Source organism: Tetrao urogallus (genome assembly GCF_951394365.1).
Source record: "Tetrao urogallus genome assembly, chromosome: 6".
In the NCBI taxonomy this organism is placed as follows: domain Eukaryota; kingdom Metazoa; phylum Chordata; class Aves; order Galliformes; family Phasianidae; genus Tetrao; species Tetrao urogallus.
The window spans coordinates 27,708,845-27,728,433 of NC_136819.1; the positions used below are offsets into that span (position 1 = coordinate 27,708,845).

The 19,589-nt window shown below is 40.5% G+C and overlaps 1 protein-coding gene across 1 annotated transcript in view; it reads left to right on the plus strand.

Annotated features, from left to right (window-relative positions):
• The window catches only part of COX16 (cytochrome c oxidase assembly factor COX16), a gene marked incomplete at its 5' end in the record, with an annotated part of 36,898 nt that overhangs the window by 741 nt on the left and 16,568 nt on the right, over positions 1–19,589 (plus strand). Inside the window, one exon of the mRNA XM_079537781.1 lies at positions 7,181–7,258. Within this exon, the coding sequence (XP_079393907.1) occupies positions 7,181–7,258 (78 nt within the window). The remainder of the gene's footprint in view (positions 1–7,180; positions 7,259–19,589) is intronic.

Here is a 19,589-nt window from a genome sequence, read left to right on the forward strand (position 1 = left end):
CAGCATTTCTGATGCTTTTGCACGATTTCTCATCAGTCTATAGCGGAAGTTTTGGGGTGACTGTTTTTTTTTTGTTGTCTTTTTTTTTTTTTTTAATTAATTAATTTATTTTTGACTTTGCACTCCAGAATTTCATTCCCCTTTATTTACTTCAGAGATCCTTCCTCCGGAGTCAGTGTTAAGCAGAGGAACACTCTGCTTTCTTTCTTTCTGGGGTTTCACGTGTCCCCTGCCTTAAAATTATTCTCCCCTGTGAATGTCATCGTGCTGCTGCCCAAAGACTACCTAACGAGGAAGGAAAAGGACAATTCATGTGGCTCATGGCAGCTCCCCAGCTGAACATTGAACTCTGAAAGCACCTCAGGAGCTGAACACAGTTTTGCTAAAAGATCAACTGCAGCACCAGTGGCACTGAATGTGTGTCCAGAACTGCAAAAGTGTGCCTTTGTGACCTTCAAGTTCTGCTGAATTTGGTGATAATACTGACATACAAGGTCCTGTTAGAAGCTTGCGTGCTGTACATTTTTTCACTAGACAGAAGTTTATTCTTCAATACTACCGGACCTCATCAACGCTGTATTTTTTTATTGCAGTTATTATTATTGAAATGAATCTCATGTCTTGCCTCCTTGCACTGCATATTTGAATAAAAAGCCTCTATAACACTCTTTAAAAATACTCCAAGGTTAAAGAGATGGTAACTCAGTGGTAGGTTAGGCTCTCGCTACGAGCATACATGCACAAATATATATAAAAAATATTTCTTCCTTTTTAGTGTAAATTATCTTCTTGATCCTTTTATTTCCCCTGTGTTCATTTGGGAGTTGTTAGAATATTTTCGTCTGAAAGGGATTTTCTTGGCTGATCCTTAAAACCTTTAACTGACAACAGCTTTGCCAGGAAGATGTGTCAGTTGCAGTGTTTGGGCACACTTTTTCCAGCTTGTGTGCTGCTGGCCAGGCAGCCTGAGGGCTGAAGTGGAGGTGGTGACAGCTGTGTTGGTGCCAGGCTGACTGCATGATGTAGCTCTGAAGTTCACTGTTAGGGTGGAGGGCTGTGCTGTGGTGACTTAAGTGTCTTTGTCAGCTGCATTGGCATCTCTTTCCTATCATAATGTAAAATGTCTCCTTATCTCATGAAGCCTACCGTACACAAGCATTTTCAGGTTACTTGGTTCTATTCCAGGAGAGCTTCATCACTACTTTAAAAAACATGGTAAAAATCATTAAATTGCATGCTCAGGACACTTTCCAAATCTTGTGTTTGTGATTCAGCCTTTGGCTGATTCCAAACGAGGGTCTTTCATATCCTGTAAGTTGCAGAAGCCACATGCAGCTGTGGTTCCAGTTCTCCTGTCAGCTTATCAATATGAATTTCTCAGTGTCTTCACAGGCAGGACGCACAGTCTGTGCTCGTTTGGGGATTTCTGTTTTACACCTGTTTAAGCATATTGCTCTATGCATGTGCTATTTCAGATTTCAAGCTTGTAGAGCATTGCAAAATCCTTCATATCTGTAGATGAGGATTTCCACATCTTTCCTTTTCTTTTGCTTTCTTCTTTTTTCCCTCGTCATGTAATGACTGCGTGTTCACAAGTGCTTTCCTTGTAGGTCACTTCCTCTCTCTGGATCTTCGGTGTTTCAACTACTGTGTGCAGTGTCGCCAAAAGAGAAGATGAGGGCAGCCTGGAACTGTGAAAGATCTTTTTTTCTATGAGTAAATGTTTTCCTAAAATGTATTTCCACCAGTGTTCATGTGCACAGACTGTCCTATGTTGCCATCTACATTGCTGCCTTGAGCAGTGCAGGTTTTCTTTGATAGACACTTTGTCCCAGGCATCAGAGGAGCAAGACGGCATTGGGTAATGCTGTGACCATGTGTTCATCTCCCAGGAGACCCACAGAGAAGCCCAGCAGTGTCTCAGGCCACGCAATGAACCGCTGGTCTCCCAGCCTTATCGACCTGCTCCAAAAACCCACATTCCCACCCATCAGGATGTGAATTTCTGTCTGTGGATGAGTTTCTTTCACTGCTGAATTCCAGCTCAACTGGAAGCTGTGGCTCTTGCTCTCTCTGTAAAAACTGTTATTAAATTATCTTTTGATAGTGTATGAAAAAGGATTGCTGCAATCAACATTTTTTTTTACTTCTAGATATGTCAGTGCTATTGTTAACATTGTTGGCATCACTCAAGGTGGTGGTGGGGGAATGCAGGCTTGGGGAATTGGCAGGATTTTCATTAACATCCATTACTTGTGGAGTTTTTCAATGAGATGTGAAATATGCAGAACTGTCAGCTCATCTGTTTCTGAGCTCACCTTTGGATCAGTGCCTTCAACTTTTCTTTTTGATTCTTAGTATTTGAGGAGTATCTTCCAGATAAGTATTAGACAAACAAGTAGGTGCTCCTTTCTACTTTTTGAACCCGTGAGTGCCCAGACTGGTAATTTCAAGAAGGAATCCAAATCTTGGCTTTTAGGAGCTTCTGGAGAAAGAGAAGGTGGTACCCAGCAGCTGCAGCTTGGCCACCGTGGCAAACCTGGTTTTCAGACAGCTGCAGCTGCTGAGTGAAGTTCCCGGGTCATCTGAGCAGTCCAAGCCATCAATGTGTGTAATGCAAAGTGACAGGGCTGTGGCTGAAAATGCCCTTTTTTGCTAATTGCTCACACTGAGGAACATCTGGCTTGCTGTCTCTTCTGCATTGTTCTTAGGTTGGTTTCTGCTTAATGTGTTTGCCATGCTTTCCAACCTGTTATGAAATGGACATTGTAATAAACAAATGTTTTTGTTTTTTTTCTTCCTAAGACACAGAATAGTAGCATTGCAAGTGACAGGCTGAGAGAGTTGGGGCTATGCAGCTTGGAAAAGAGAATGCTCCAGGGAGACCTGAGAGCAGCCTTTCAGTATCCAAAGGGGGGCTGTAAGAAATAAGGGGTCAGACTCTTTAGCAGGGACTGCTGTGGTAATATTAGGGGAAACAGTTTCAAACTAAAAGAGGGAGATTTAGATTGGATATAAGGAAGAAGTTTATTGCAGTAAAGGTAGTGAAGCATTGGCACAGGTTGTCCAGAGAGGCAGTGGATGCCCCATCCCTGGAGACTCAAGGTCAGGCTGGATGGGCTGAGCAGCCTGATTTCACTGTGGGTGTCCCTGTTCATTGCAGGGGAGTTGGGCTGGATGGCCTTTAAGGAGCCCTTCCAAATCATACGACTTTGTAAGTCTAAGTGTGTGGACTGGTTTTGGTGTATTGTGGCCTGTAGCCACTCGTATTTGCAACTGTCAGACTGACTGCTTTGAACATATTCTACCTTGAACTGGTTAAGGCAGTGCTTGTCCAAGTGCAGTACTCTGCCTGGAGTTCCAGGTTGCGTAGCACTGCACAGGGCTGCGTTACCAGCTGGTTGTGACTGCCTCTGCTGTGTGCCAGGTGCTGCCCCAGGTGAGGATGCAGCCATCTATTGGCGTGTTTAATCTGTTTCTGGATGTAGTGCAGTTTGTAAGCTCTAGTGTACGCAGCAAGTCGGAGCGCTCCCTTACTTGATTGTGCTCTTGAATCAAATTAAGAGATTTGTATTTTTGTTTTTCCCCTGATCTGAGCCGAGAGTGGTTGTGGACAAGAAGAAAGGCAGACCTGGTTCCGCTCCCACTGGGAGCAGGGTGAAATCTCAGTCAGTTTCAGAGAGGATTCTGCTCCGGTTCTCTCTCAGCAGCCTGCGCAGCACTGGCAAGCAATTCCTTTGAGTGGGAGCTGGCAGAGGAGGGCGCTTGAGGCTCGGCTGATTTTCTTGGCAGTGCAAAATGCTGCTTTATTTAGGAAACAAATGGGAGACTTCAGTCCCCTGGGCTGCCAAATTGCTGTCTTTCACCAGCCCTACACTGCATACATGACAGTTCTTTAGAAAGGAAACCCCAAAACCCTTTTGACTGTGATCACTGCAAACTAAAATAAAAATCATTCATAGCTGCTCTAGTTCTGAAGCTCACAATGAGTAGTTGGAGGGTTTTGCAGCAGCAGTCCTGGAGAAGAGGTTGAAAATTATCACATTCCTTCACCAGCAATATTTATCATAACATTTTCCTGCTTTCTTTACACTGTAATATATGTTGCCAGCACTAATTAGTGTGGTTTCATGTAGGGCTCTGCAACAAATGTAATGTACCTTCGTGATCTGCCTGTCACAGCCACTGCTGTAACAGGGATGAGTCTCTCTAGCAACAGGGATGCTTATAACACCACCAATCGCTGCTGCTGGAGAAATTGTTTCCTGTTATTGTTTTAGCCCAAGAGACTGAAAATGGCTCCAAAAAAGTAGGGATCTGCTCTTAACTATATTCTTGTGCTGTTATGAGTCCTCGGTGGACATCGTCTCGCTGTGGTTGGTGACAAACACAAGTGTTATCCATCCTAAAACACAGTTCAAGTGATCAGCCTGATGCCATCTATAACTAATTGCATAACATACTTCCCAACGCAGAAGTGAACAAATAGATTTTTAAAAAGAATTAAAGAGAGTTTTATGTCATTTTTTTACATAAGACATTTATTGAGGCTGCTGAGTGTATGTGACAGATGGTGCTCTTATGTCACATCCTATCTTTCATTTTGTTTTGCAACACGCAAATCTTCCATGCATGCATAATTGCATTACAACGTTGTAGGGGTTTTTTTTGTTGGTTTTTTTTTTTTTTGTGTACTCACTGAAACATAAAGAAATGATCCAGCACGAGTTCTTTGATGGGAGGTTGAGCTCACTGTGCTGCTGAGCTGCTCACCCTAACGGGTGCTGAGTGCTGCTTCACCAACGTGTTTCCTGGTTTTACATCCTAAGCTAAACTTTGGGAGGAAAGGAGAAAGCACAGCATTTCATCACTCTGCTGACTGCATTCAAGTAATTAAGCAGGTTGTGTTCACTCCATAATAAAGTTTGTGCTCTGTATCTGAAGCATGTAAAACTAACTGTTGCAGAATGCCGTTATATCTCAACTTTCTGACTTGGGTAATCTTCAGTTGCTCATGCATTTGCATTTTATGATTTAAGCATATGTATGATTATTAAATCAGGATGGAGGAAAATGTACTTAATTTTCTTTTTGTTTGGAATTACCTTCCCAGTTTTCACTTTAAGTGGAGCGTCAAGTTGCATCTGACCTCATGAAAATGTTGCCAACCTAATTGTTCTATTTATATGGTATCCTGAATAGCTTCTGCTTGGATTTCCCCTGTGTCTCTTTTGTCTGGGCCTGTCTGGCATTTGTTGGAACATACTGGACTTTGCTTTGCCCTTGACTTACACTGAGCAATTTAATTCATTGTAATGCTTTTTTATCTTGCAAGGAACGTAGAGATTATCTCCATTTTATAAATTGGAAAACTAGAAACGTGAGTGAGAGTTATGGAGTATGCAAAGCCAACAAGCTAAGAACATTGCTGAAATTTGTAATGTCTTACCCCACTTCTGATTATTTTGCCTGCTAAATCTAGATCTATCATTGTTTGTATGTCTGTACTGTTCCCTTTAAATACAATTATATGAACAAGGTGAGGACATCTTCCCTCATAGTACAAAAGAGAACAGCAGTACTTAAGCCAAGGCCAGTACTTCACTCAACACATTGTCTGTCTCCAGGTACTTTGTTACCTTTAATGCTATTACAGTTGCACAAACTCATTGATACTTTCCTGTACTGTCATTGCTTCTTTTACTGACTTTTGAATGCAGTTAAATATATATATATAATTAACTTAAGAGCTGCCCGTAGCTGCTGTGGCATAGAATCATAGAATCACCAAGGTTGGAGAAGATCTGGAGGAAGAGAAACTGACCATCACAGTACTGGAAGTGTAAGGCATTTGTATTGATAATGGCTCTAAGTGACGTGTCCAGCTTACCACGCTGGCTGTTCTGCTTATGCTGTATGAAAAGCAAAAGGAAACCAAAATGCAAGTTTTTTACCCCAGGAGCAGCATAAAGATGTTGTGAATAAGGTTACAGTTTCAAAACTTGTCTTAAGGAAGAGAAGTGTGTGTGTATCAACTTCTTTATCATGTGTATAGCTGCAAACATGAAATTAATGTATAATAGATGGCTGCTGTCAAACAAGTGAAACAGTGTGGTGAGGCCAAATGAGAGCAGCGCATGATTTATTTCATGCAGCAGCTGTCTGCCTCACTTCCACTAGCTACTTTACAGAGTTTTAGATGATCTAAGCTAAAAAAGTCCCCAAACATTTGCTTTATAGTTGAACGTGCCTTTGTTCATATTACATCTCATAACAATATACTTCATGCAATTTTGTTGTCAGACAGGCTAATTTTGAAGTGATGCTGCAAGGATTTCTGCTTTCTCTCTCGTTGAACCTGCTGTACACCAGTGCATCTGCTTTGGCTCCACCACAGCCACTCTGACATCACAACCATAAAGCGCTGTTTGTAACTATAAACTTGACTGTAGTACTGCTGATTTCTTTCTTTAGGACATGACATTTGTTAAATTTACACATAAGATGTTAATTAACATAATTTTCATTAGAGCTTAAAGAATATCAGCTAATGGATTTTTTTTTTGCTGAGATGTCAACCATATTAAGATTCATTTACTGTCTGTTCCTTGAGACTTTCAGCATATGGTGTGAAGATAGCGTATCATCAGCTGACATACCAGATACGGCTGAATAAATCTTAAATAATTTTCAGGCTCTTTTAAACTATTTTGAATGCTTTTATTTTCTGTTTCCTGTTACTTGTTCTTACCAGAATATTCATACATAAAGAAAGCATTATTTTTTCCTTGATATTAATACTTCCTTTTCTATTGTATGTATAGATGAATCAGTATCTATCCACAAGAACAGCATTAATGCCTTGAGCTACAAATATGGGGCTGTCCCATTTGTGGTAGGACTCTCAAAGGATTTTCTTACCAACCTTTTGAAGCTGTAGCTCTGTAATATATCCAGCTGCCAGACCACAAAACTTTGCTCTCTGTGTTTCTGTGTCAGTATGTGGAGTGTTCTTCACAACATGTAAATTTTAGTTGTTGTACCGGGGGACATGGTTCAGCAGGAAATGTTGGTGATGGTTGGACTGGATGATCTTGGAGATCTTTTCCAATCTTGGTGGTTCTATGATTCTTTTTTCTGTGATGATTCTAACACACGCTTTCATTGTGTTGTTTTTCAGCTCTACATTGTTGGGGGATCTTTTGGACTCCGTGAGTTTGCTCAGATAAGATATGATGTCCACAAACTACATGGCAAGGTACTTCAAGTGGTTTTCTCTTCATTTCATTTTGCAAATGTGCTGACTCATAAAAGATAGTTTGCTCGGACAAACAAAATATTAGTATTAGGAGATATTATTTTATGCTCTTAGGCAGCAAGCAGTATAGAATAATAGAGGCTGAGATAATAGCAAGTCTTTTTGCCAGCTGTGGAAAGTGATTAACAAATAGTTTGGTTACTACTGTTGTTTGTAAGTGGCAATTCTGAGTCTGGAGAAAGGAAGTGTAGCACATCAGGAAGGAGGTTATTAGAAAGATTTTGTACCTAATTTAGACTAAACAACTTTATATTTTAAAAGGTGCACAAAAGAAAGTTGCTGCCCACTGGATGAGGCTGTGCATGGCCCGGTTCAGCCTGGGCTCACATGCCTGCAGGGCTGGGGTACTTTGTGAGCCTGCCATTGCGATGCGGAGGGTCACTGTGGTCCCAGCGCTGCTGACTTGCAGAAGGTGTGAAGCTTTTTAAAGATGGTAGAGCACTTCATATAAAAAGTGTTTATGTGAGACTCCAGACACTGTCTGTGCATAAGATGTTCACTACAGAATTTGTAACATAAGTCGGAGCAGGCTTGCGGTGGCTTTCTACTGTCAAATCTTTCAGATCCTCACCTGTTCAGGGTGTGGAGACCCTCATGTTTCGCCTTAGACAATTGTTGTGGGCCGTCTGAATTACTTCAGTTGTTCTGCATTGCTCTCTGCACTGCATACCTGGCTATGGCACATGAAGCACCATGCAGGCTGCTACTGCTCAGACTCTTACGTGACATAGCCCATAAGATGGGAGAAGAATCTTAGTGCTCTGGCTGGTTACATTTTCCAGTCCTAGGCTTTCAGAACCAGCTGTAGCATTTAAGTTTTCCTCCAATCAGGTGGCGATCACAGGAGGGGGGAGAAGATGTCTGTTATTCCTGTCAGTTTCTTAGTCAGATCTGTACTCAATAGGTTACATTTGACCTCCATTAATTGAACAGTGACCGCAGCCCAGAGTAAAAAGACAGTCATGGTTATACTTATTCAGACATATGATGTTCTGTGTCTCAGCATTTATAACCAAGGGAAGCATCACTGAATTAGACAGCAGTATATGGAAGCTCTGAGGGGAAGCTACTGCACCTTGGAGTTCTCTGAAAAGCTAAAAGAGGACATCTGGATTCTGCTCCAGCCTGTATTACTTAAGGCTGCAGCATCTCTTTTGTGCTTTCTTTTCATGATTTTATTTTTGAATAGATGAAATTTAAATAAAGAACAGTATAGATTAGCTGCAATCGAGCAATACCAACTTTAGGCTGGTAGTTACAGTGAGACAAATGAAAGTAATGCGTTCCATTAGTTTCTGTTTCTATGTCCATGAAAACAGAGTTAAGAACCATTCTAATTCAGCAACTACGAGAGCATAAGTGATTAGAATGCAGTCTTCTCTCTCTTTATTGGTTGAAATACTTCACATGTAACTTAGGTAAAGAACGGTAATCTGTGTAATTTAAAAATGCTATTAAAAATCCAATGATCATAAGATCTTCACTGGTTGAGACATCTTTCTGTTAGAGTAAATGTTTTTCTTATGTAACACACAGAAGTCCTTAGCAGAAAAAGGAAGAGTGCACCTCTTGGGGAGCTGGACAGTTGTATGCAAATTGATGTAGACAATAACAGAAATGGAATCTTTTTTTGTTGCTCCTCTGGAATAAAAACCTTACTTAAATAACACTTTTTCTATATGGAGCTCAGTAGGCTTTCTCATCATTTAAATTAATGAAGCTTCATAGCCTTGCTGTCAAACATGGCAGGTTTATTATCTCCATGTTACTGCTGAAAAAATGGAGGTTGTGGAAAGTTAAGCAACCCATCTGGATATAGGGTAGGCTTTGTAATGCCTGAGTGCCTGTCTTTTCTGGTTGTATATTAAGGACGTGCAAATTATGTTGTACCACTTATTGTGAGCATGGCTGCTGAACTTAAGTGTCTGCTAATTCTGCTGCTAGATAGACAGGACTTAGATGGCTCAGCTGATGTGTGGTGTTAGGACTGGAACAAAAACAGAGCTGCAGAAGGAGAGGAACTAGCAGCAAGAACAGATATTCTGTCCTTTTAGAATAGCATCTTTGGATATCAGGGCATTGTTCACGTCTATCTCTTTCAAAAGAAGTAAACCTCATTGGGTACACCTTGATTTTACTTGGGATACCAAGACCAGCTGTATTCTGCAAGCATGCTGAGCAGACTGCATTTAAATAAACTTGTGCCGAGATGCTTATTGATGTAAATGCCTCTTATGCTAGACAGAATCGAGGATTTCTCCATCATCTGTTGTTGCCAAAATAGCCATTAATGCAGATTAGGCAACTGTTTCTTTTCTGGGAAGAGTTTATGCAAATTGCAGTTGGACATGGAAAACCAGATATGCTTATGGGAAAACCACCTTGAATTAGTGGAGAAGCAATGGGCGGGTTTGTGTAGGCATGTTTCCAAGCACCTTTATTCTCAAATGGAAAACTAAGCTCTGTCTTTGTCGTACTTTAATGTTGCACATGTAGTTGAACAGAGACACCTTTAAAACAGAAAATGTGACTTCTGTTTAATATACAAAAAGTGTTTAAAGTACATAACATTTTTTTGAATTTATATTTATTTACTTTGTGCCCACTTTTGCCATTCAAGGCATGGTTAGAGACGTGCTAATTCAGATCTTATTTTGGATATGAGTCTTGGACAGAAGTAACAGACCAGCGGTCTGTACTGTTGGCTGATAGTTAACGTGAAGGGCTGAAGAGCAGCAATGCATCAACTTCCTGGGGAAGTCCAGGCTGACAGCAAATCCTTAGCAAACCCTTCTGACTAATAAAACAAAGTTTTTAATCTCCAATACAGCTTTATTGAGGAGGTGTTATTGGGAGGCAGGTTCTCAGTGTGAGGTGATCGCACCAAACAAGTTCCTTCAGGGTACGTGCAGCACGAGCACTTGTGGGTAACCTGGAATCTTGAGGTCAGGAAGCAAAGCATCAATTGACTATAAAGTCTGCAAATAGTTCCTAACATGCGTTGTGCAGGAGTGCATCGTTGTACTGACCTCTTCAGTGGTTATAAGATATAACATTATTACAAGATCATAAGATGTAAGATCCCGGTTCACTCCTCTTTTTCTTTTGTCTTAAGCAAAGACAGCGCACCCCAGAAGTAGAATTCTAAGAGATCACCTTAGTAATGTTTTACTGAGATATAAATGACTGCAGAAGGCAGTTACCGAATGTTAGTGAGTCTCACTTTCTCTGTGAAAGGAAGGTAATTAAAGCTGCTCTACTTTACATAGGCAATAGTCAAGTTAATTAAGTCAAATAGAATTATTTAAATTCAAATGAGTATTTAAAAAAACATTTCCTCAGTTGAGATGCATTAATTCAAGTGTTTTGGGTCAGGGTGAAATAGTGCAGGCGGAAACAGGAGCAGAGAAACATCCTGTTGCCATTAAGGCCTTGTATCAGGTAGGTATGCAACTGGCAATTGCCTCAGGAAGGTCCAGGAAATCAGCCCAGCATGTACTGGTTGCTGGGAGTGGATAGTCAACAAGGGGTATCTGCCTATTAGAATGCTTTTGTGTTGCAGTCTGAAACATTCCTCTGCACTGAAAGTTGTTGGAAAGCACTGATCATGACAACTGCAGCAGCTCGATATTCATACAAGGCTGCAATACCTACCCAAAAAGGGTAGTACATCTGCAAGTGAGTAGACAAGGCTGTGTTGCTGGCTGGCATTACACAAACCAGCTCAGGTGTGTATACAGGAATGGCAGGTGGAGCCACGCCCTGAATTACTGCTACTAAAACTGCCTGTTGGCTATTGCTTCTGTTTGATGGAGCTGTGCTTGAAATCATTTACAACTCAGTATTCCCTAAGTACAGAAGTCTGACTAAAACGTGACTGACTTCACCATTGTAAAGGAGTAATCTGACCAGGTGAGGTCATTGCAATTGGACTGAATGGGAGAAGCACAAGGTTTGTTCTAACAATAACTGATGGGCATGACTCTGTGGCTGCCAGCCCCGGTCATTCCATACACTCAGTTGTCTTCTATTTTCTGCAGACTTTCTGCTTGATTTTGTTCCAGATGCGTATAGACTCATCCTCTGGACTTCTAGATGTGCCAGCACCTCCTTCCAACGTAAAGGTCAAATTATAAAATTAACACTGTTAGTACTTAAAATAGTCAAAATTGGATTATTTGTATAATTAGAGTTATGTAAGTGAAATTAAAACATTCAGTATCTGCTCAGCTAAATCTAAATATATGCTTGTGATGCTGTGCATTGTCTGGGATTCACCTTGCTCATGTTTCCACTGTCTTGAATGCAGAGCCTAGTTTGGGAGCTATCCAGGCAGCCCAGTGTAGATAGTTTGAGCCAGGAATGCCTCCTTAATATGCTTCTTTCCTTATTCAAATAAATGCTTGAGAATGATGTTCTTGTTTGACTGCAGGAAAAAGCAGAGAGATTAAGCTCAAAACTTTATTGCTACCACATTTCAGTGAGATGCGCCATCCTTAGCCCAGCAGTATATTCAGTTTGACAGGTAAATAGTAGGTGAGATAAACATTTGTGTAATTTCAGGTGCGGAAGCCTCAGATCCTATTTTAAACACGTATCTTACTGCCTCTAGAAATACCCATCTCTATTCAGTTGACTGTAGCAGAAGCTTAAACAGTGTTCATGCCTGCCCTTAAAGTTCTTTCCCTGGAGCCTCGTGCCTTCCTTCAGAAGGAACTCTTACTTGATCCGCTGGCGGTCTTTGAAGTATAATGGGATTATGGAGAGTTGCCTTTTCTGCTCCCATGATGTCATAGGAGGTAGCATTAAAAGGAATCTGTTGGATGCAAGTGTGAACAAAACTGAATCAAAACCTTTTTAATTAATGTTTTGTGGATTGTTCTGGATGGGGAAGGTGTCTTTTCTAAGTTTGTCAGCAAGGAATCATGAAATCATTTTAGGGTCTGTCACTGGACTTGGTGGAGTAACTAAGTCTTCTCAGCAAGCTTTTGGCTAACTTTTATTTACTTAGAAATGCACCTTTATGTATTTGATTGGTTTCAGTAAGCTAATGACACAAGCACAGTGCGGCAAGGGATCGAGGCTGATGATTTTGTATTTATTTTTACTTAAGCAGTTCAGGTTGGCCTGAGTCAGGCACCTAACAAGGACAAACTTTGACTAATTTCCTTGTGTAAGTTGATTTAAGTGATTTTCAAAGACTAAATTCACTGATCTTGATCCTAGGTCCTCCAAAAATTAAGAAAATAATACGCTGAAACCTTTGATGCTTTAGAGGCTCTCATATGCATAGACTTAAGATTGCTTGTAGGGAAAAAAAACTCTTTGTCAGTCATTTCTCATGTAATGGAGCACTTTTTGCTAAATTAAAGCAAACCTTGCTTTCAAGCATGGCCTGCTTAGTGGAGGGTTTTAGAATTGGATGTTAAGTGAAGCAGCCTGGCTCCTGTTGGCACGGGGATTTGAAGCTTGTTATGTCTTTTGACTGTGGTTCAGAATTGTCCAAGGCAGTAATTTCTGCCCTGCAATATGGCACAGAAATGAAAGGTAGCAGAGCTGCACTGTGGTGGTACCAGATGTTCAGACATCAGTTTTCTGTTGTTTCGGTTCAGTCCAGAGGGACTGTATGGAAATAAGCTGTCTATCTATGCTATTCTTGGAAATCTTTGAGGTTCAGCTGCTAGCACTGTATTTGTATACTCTGCATCGATTTAAGGAGAAAGTAATCAATTTTGCTTGAGCTCAGATTACTTTCCCACTTCATCTATAAACAGTGTTTACTGAATTTGCTATGCCCAACAGATAGGTGAATTTTCATTTTTCAGACATCCTCTCCGTTTAGCATTTTAACCTCTCAAAAGCCAAATACGTATCCAGTCCTGGGTTCGATAAGATTTTTCTTATCGTCTCTCCATCCAGAGGCTGATGCTGTGTGCATGCTTTCAGATGGTTTTCAATCACTTGCACCCCCTGCTTATTGCCACCACTGACAGCTAAAAACACTGTGGGACAGCCTGGAGGTGACATATGGCCCATACCTGCCTTTTCACGTAATCCCTATCAAGTTGAAGAAAATGAGACTCTGATGAAGGGAGCCTGTGCTAGTAGTACCGGGAGACCTATGAACACCAAAAGACTTCTGCTAGTAACCTGAACTATATATGGGCTGTCAAAAACACAGTATGGTTGTTGAAAGCTGCAACAGTCTCATTAAATTGGTGATATGGGATATGGTGATAGTAATATTATTTGGTAATACACATTTTTTCCTACCATCCATGCTATGCTATGTCTTTTTGAAAGAATACCGTAATGAGCTTTGCTGAATGAGAAGTGGCTTGTCTTTAAGAGGCAGAAAGGTGATGTGTTTTTAGTACAGATTGGAAATAATTGATTTAAAGATTCATGGGCTTAGTATCTGACTAGATCAGAAGCTGTGATTCCTCTGTTCTGTGGCTGCCTGGATGTTTATCACAGCTGGCCTGAAGGCCCTTTGTGTGCTTAATATTCTGCTTTTGGCCAAGCTCTCTGGTGCTAGAGATTTTATGGTGTTGCATAGCTTGTCATTTATTAAGTATATAGAAAACCTTTTAGGCTTGGTTAAATATATTCCTCGATCTATATTAAGTGAGATGTGATCTCCCTTAGGTGAGCTGATGAGTACAATCTCCAAGGCTTCGTACAGAATGACTGTAAAAGTAGGGATGCTTTCTGGTACCTTCTGGTTTGGTTAGCACGCCCTTACCCAGGGTGTGGAAGGGAGTTTAAAGGCACATTTTATTTGTCTGGGAAACTCCTCAGTCTTTCCTGTTGTTGCTCTGTAGTTACTGTTGCTCTAATTGCTGCCCAGTGTGAATTCCCCTCCTAGGCATTTTAACCACCTTGCGTTTTGATTTTTTTTTTTAATTTTTTATTTCAGAAGTCTAATTCAGGCTGTGGATTTTGCTGCACAACCAGGTGTTAGCTGCCTGTAAATCTCCTTCTGAATCTTGAGATTTGTGTGCCAGCAGAGTGGCTGCTGCTATGTTGCCTGTTCTGAACAAGTAAATGTCAGATGGCCTGGTGTGTTGTTCCAGCTTTCTTGTATGTGGATGCACTTAGAAGATTGCCATAGAGTGAATACTTCATGTGAGGGCTCTTGTGTTTCTGTCCAGGAAAACGAGGACACAATTTCTGTCCTACCTGGCATATCTTACTTGGGAGTTCTCAGTAAAGGCTGCTTGCTGCGTATGTTCTGGATGGTTGCACACAAGGTAACTCTATTTGGATGGCTGACAGTCCCAGTGCATATATATTCAGCAGGATTTCCAATCATCTAGCAACTGCGTCAGAGCTACTGCATGACTGTGCTGCCCAGCATCTGGAAATTCCAGGCAAGTGGCCAAATCTTTCTTTTCTTTTTTTTTTCTGGTTTGGATTGAATTTCTGGGTGAAAAAAAGGGCTGCGTCTAGGGAAAGCTGGACATCTGGCAGATTTATCTCAGATTATTGAGCTTCTCTGTGACAAAGTATGAAATAGAATGCAAGTATTCTGGGTTCCTCATTTTGAAACAGAAGCCATTTTTCCATTTCATAATTCTTCATGGTCTTTCTTTTCTCTTGTCAAGATTAGATTCAGATGAAGAGAAGACTGTTAAGTGGAGAAACTCATTATAGTGCCATTGCAAGTGGAACTAATTTTGGTATATAAAATGTTGATAGATTTCAGAATTTTACATTTTATACAGCGCTAAGTATTCTATTGTTTGTTGTTTGTTTTTTTAAATCCTGTCACATTGACACGATTAATTACTGGTATTTTTAGCCATGCAATTGGAGGGATTGCAAGTGTGTAATTCAGATTCAGGTAGTTTTTAGCTCAAACATAACATCCAGCTGTTTTCCCCTCACCTCCCACAAACACGAGGAGAGCTTTGCAGTCTCCTTATGAGGCCCTGGCAGTGGAATCAGCAGACTGAAACTCAAGTGGAAGGGCTGAGGTCCCAGTCCCCAGATCAGGATTTTCTGTTGCTCTTGACTTGTAGATCTTTACAGTTGTTACCAAGAAGGCATTGAAAACTCTTTACACCTGCAGATGCTCCCGTTTTAAGTGTGGTCTCTAAGATCTTCCTTATCCTTTGTGTTTTGAGGCTGGAAAAACTCAACTCACTTGATTCTGTTGCTAGCTACTTCTGTGTGGCTGAAACAGCAGAACCCAAACTCGTGTGTGGAATACAGTTGCTAATGAGAAAACACACGATCTATATCTCTCCAAGTATCTGTTACTACACAACACGTTTATAGACGTGCTTGTGTTTAGGTGGGTGATATATTTTCCATGGAGTCTGCACTGAGCCTCCTGTGTGTTGTGTCAGGCAGTGCTTAATGCCTTTTTTTTATGACATACAAAAATGAGAACAGGAGTGAGTGCTGAAATGAATGTTGTAGCTGGTATAACATGGCGTCTTGCCTCTCTGGAGTTGCAGGATGACAGAAGATCTTTGAGTTTGCGTGTAGTCCTAGTGCAGGCAAAATGGCAGCCATGGGGTCAAGAAGTTCACAAGCTCTCCTTAAAGCCCATCCACTTCTGAACCCTTAAAGAATATACATGTTCTTACACAGCCTTCCGTGTTCTGTGATGAATGGGAGCAGGAGACTCTCATTTAGGTATTCCCAAAGGATCTTTTCTTTCTTCACTGATACAGGATGTAGAAATGCAAGCTTTGCAATACTGCGTAGAGAGAGAACTTGCCCTATTATTATCTACAGTGCATGAATTAAAATGCTTCTCATTCATAATTCCCGTTGAACTTATTATAGTTGGTTTTTTTTCATGTTGGATGCTTAGCCCTTAAAAGTACAGTAGTAGCCAGAGGGCTTAGGGACTGCTTTCTGCACAGCTGTTGTTGAGTCCTATAGTATTTTTTTAGTTCTGGAAGCATTACATGGTCCATTTATGTTTTTCTCTGCTATAAATAGATACGTCACATTTGAAACAATACAGTAAGTAACAAGATCCAATTATTCGGAATATCTAATGGCAAATTGGAACTGCAAATTTTCATCTCGCATAATGGAAAACCAGTAACTGCATTAGTCATGTTTAATTTTAATTACTCCACATCTCATCATTATGGCTTCCTCTGATATACCCATCAGAACATCTGATGAGCCTTCAGCAGGTAAACATGTTCTTTATTTAAAAATAGTGGCAAAATATCTTTCAAAAGAAAAGAATGCATGACATACAAATTCTAGTCATTTTATATGTACATTTGGAAGGCAGTAAGCTCTGTGCAAGTTCTTTTTCTGTAAAACTTCACTAGATGTCAGTATGGAAAGTATTTTTACTGTAGGGTGGAAAGCTGTTATAAAGGCAGTAATTCTTTTACAAAATGGATGTTTAGGATGGTGGTTGTTAGAAAAACCTACGTTTTTTTCAGTATGTAATTTGTTGCAGAGATGGAGGTTGGAGAGAACGAAAGCCATTGTATGAAATTCACATTGAATTCTGAAAGTTGTTTCTGTTAAAATGCCCATTAAAAAATGCCAACGTTGTTACAGTACTTACAGAAAGTTTTGAGACGTGTAGCCAAAATCAATTGTTGAGGTTAACACCCAGCAAAATATTTTTCTTTTGTTTTATATTGAGAAATATTTGGACTCAGAAGAAGACTTCAGTGTATGTTTTCTTGCTGGTGTAGGTGATGGGTTGTTCATTGGACTAGAAAAGCTTAGCGGTCTTTTCTAACCTTAGCGATTCACTGACAAACAGCGTGGTGCCAGGCTAGCCAACATGGCAGAAAATACGTTCCAAGCTGCACGTGTCAGATTATTAACAGCCGAAGCATTATAAGGAATTCTGGGAGGTTTGTTGAGGTGTTAAAAAGTGCTCGAAGGTAAGTTAAGGTGTGATGAAGCTCGTATTAAATATGGTAAAAATCTTTTAGTAGATTTTATGAATTTTTCATAAATTATACCCACTTTGAGGAGAAGAAAAGGAGTTACAAAGGCTTTTGTAACATTTCCTTTTTCTGGACTGATACCTTAAGGGCATTTATTTTGTATTGTGTACTTCATACTGTTTAAGTGGCTGTAGCAGGACGGGTATTGCATACTAAAGAGGCTTCACAAAGGCACCTTGAGAAACATTCTTTATATTTCTGAAGCAGATATCTTGTTCCTCTTGCTGTTTTGCCTGTTAATGCTTTGTGGTGGCTGATTCAGCAAATTCTCCAAGCACATTCTTCCAGGTTAAGAGACCAATGGTCCACATTTCAGCCCAGAGGACTGAACTCACTGCTGCCTTACTTTTCACCCCTTCCTGTAGCGACAGATTAAAGCATTAAATCCTCTGTCAGTAAAAGCAGGCTGAGCCATTTCTGTCTTTCTTGCATAGTTCACTCTGAGGCCTTGAACATATTTTTCCAATTCACCTGGAAGCTCTTACACTTTTGTTTCTTGTTCGGAAGAAACTAAAAAGGAGATTGGGGGGAAACTGCACCCAATTCTTGGCAAGTTCCTCCCTTTGTGCTCTTGGGCTACAGGGGAATCAGGATATAGTAAAGCTTGGGGGTGCCACCCTTGAAATCCCATACTGGAAGGTTCTGCCCTGCAGAGGTGGTTGGGTCTGCGCTTAGGTTGGGTCTGCTGCATCCTCATGTACACAGCAAGATTTGGGTTTTCTTGCAGGGACCTTTCAGAAACACGAAGGGTTTTGCTGTTGCTTCCAGAGTTTTGTACCAGAAAGAGCAGTTTTTGTGCTGAATTTTACTGTGAAATGAAATTTATGGTGGCATATTCAAAGCCAAGGTCTAAGGTGCTAATTTATGTTTTATATATCAAATAAATGTGCACCTGCAAATCAAGCAGGATATGAAGGCATACCATTCATTGATTAAATGCTTGAGTACCTTTTTTTCCCTCTCAGAAATCAGAGCTAGAAAACTTTGTTAGCTGTGATGATTTTATACGAAAAAATCTAGATGTGCTTAAGTACTTGCTAATGAAGAGTTTGGTTTGGTCTCCATATTAACTTTGAACATAATAGCTTGCATTGCCCTTACGTTATTATGTGAAAATACGTGGTCCAGGTTTTGAGATTGTAGGTGCTTTCTGTTTGTTTATTTGTTTTAATCCATCTGGAAGCAAGCAGAAGATTTAGATTTTGAGAGATTACTGGCACATCATGTACCAAAACTGTGGGAACTGCTTCTGTAATAAGATTTAATATTGCTCCTTTGGAAATGTCTGCATTGATTTCTGTCAGAGGCAGGATTAAATATATATAGTTTTTGTTTTTCTGTCTGTGTTCTATGCAGATCTTATGAAAGAGTCAAAGGATGTGAGCCTGAGTGTTGGATTTGTTCTCAGTATTGCCTCAATATGCAGAAGTATTCCTGTCCAAGCTTGAGCAATAGCCTTACATACATGTTTTCTGTGTATTAAAAATTCGGAATAAAGTAATTAAAGGCTGCTGGGAATGCAGGCACATGTAATGGTATGTTTTCCCTTGCCCTTTGCTCTTGCTGATGCTCTGACCTTCGTTCTCTTACTGCCTGTAGCAGAATGACACTTGGCTGTAGATTACAGGCACTGCCCCAGTCCTGGGATGCGTCGTCTCATGTCCACAGCTGCCCATGCTGCTTAAAAGCCACAGGTTGGAATATTTGTGACACAGACTTTTGTAACAACTTATTGGAGTCTTTCCTCAAGGAAAATTTAAGTTGCTCTGCTTAAGACTGCTGATTTTCCATCTAGTTGGAGAGTCATAGAGTTGACATGATCTGTGGATTTGAAGATAGTATTCTATGGGACAGCCTGAACTGGTGGTTTTTGTTTTATACTAGGTTTCAAAAATGGGTGTGGAGAACAAACTGCAGGATTTCATGCAAGCAGTCAATTTTGTGGGCTGTGTTGTGGATGCTGCAGGAGAATTGTGGCCCATCTGTTTATGCTGGTGTGAGCAGATGGGGGAGAAAAAAAAAAAAGCTTAATTCATGTTCATTAAATCCTGTCCATCGCCCTTCCCGTTTCTAAAGTAAAAGCTGAAATCTTTCAGTGGGATATTATTTTGTGGAGAACTGGGTAAGAAAGAGTACCCATGTTTTAGTAAAAATAACCAACTAGTTTTAGGGTAGACAAGTTCTGTCTTCTGGAAATGTTTGCTAGAGGGAAAGTTTTCTGAGGCTGGAGTGCAAATATTTGGTCAGGCCCTGGCCACCAGCGTATGGCTGATGTGAGAGGGGCCTGTTGAGGCACAGGGCTCTCCTCATGGCATGGCTGTCCTTTG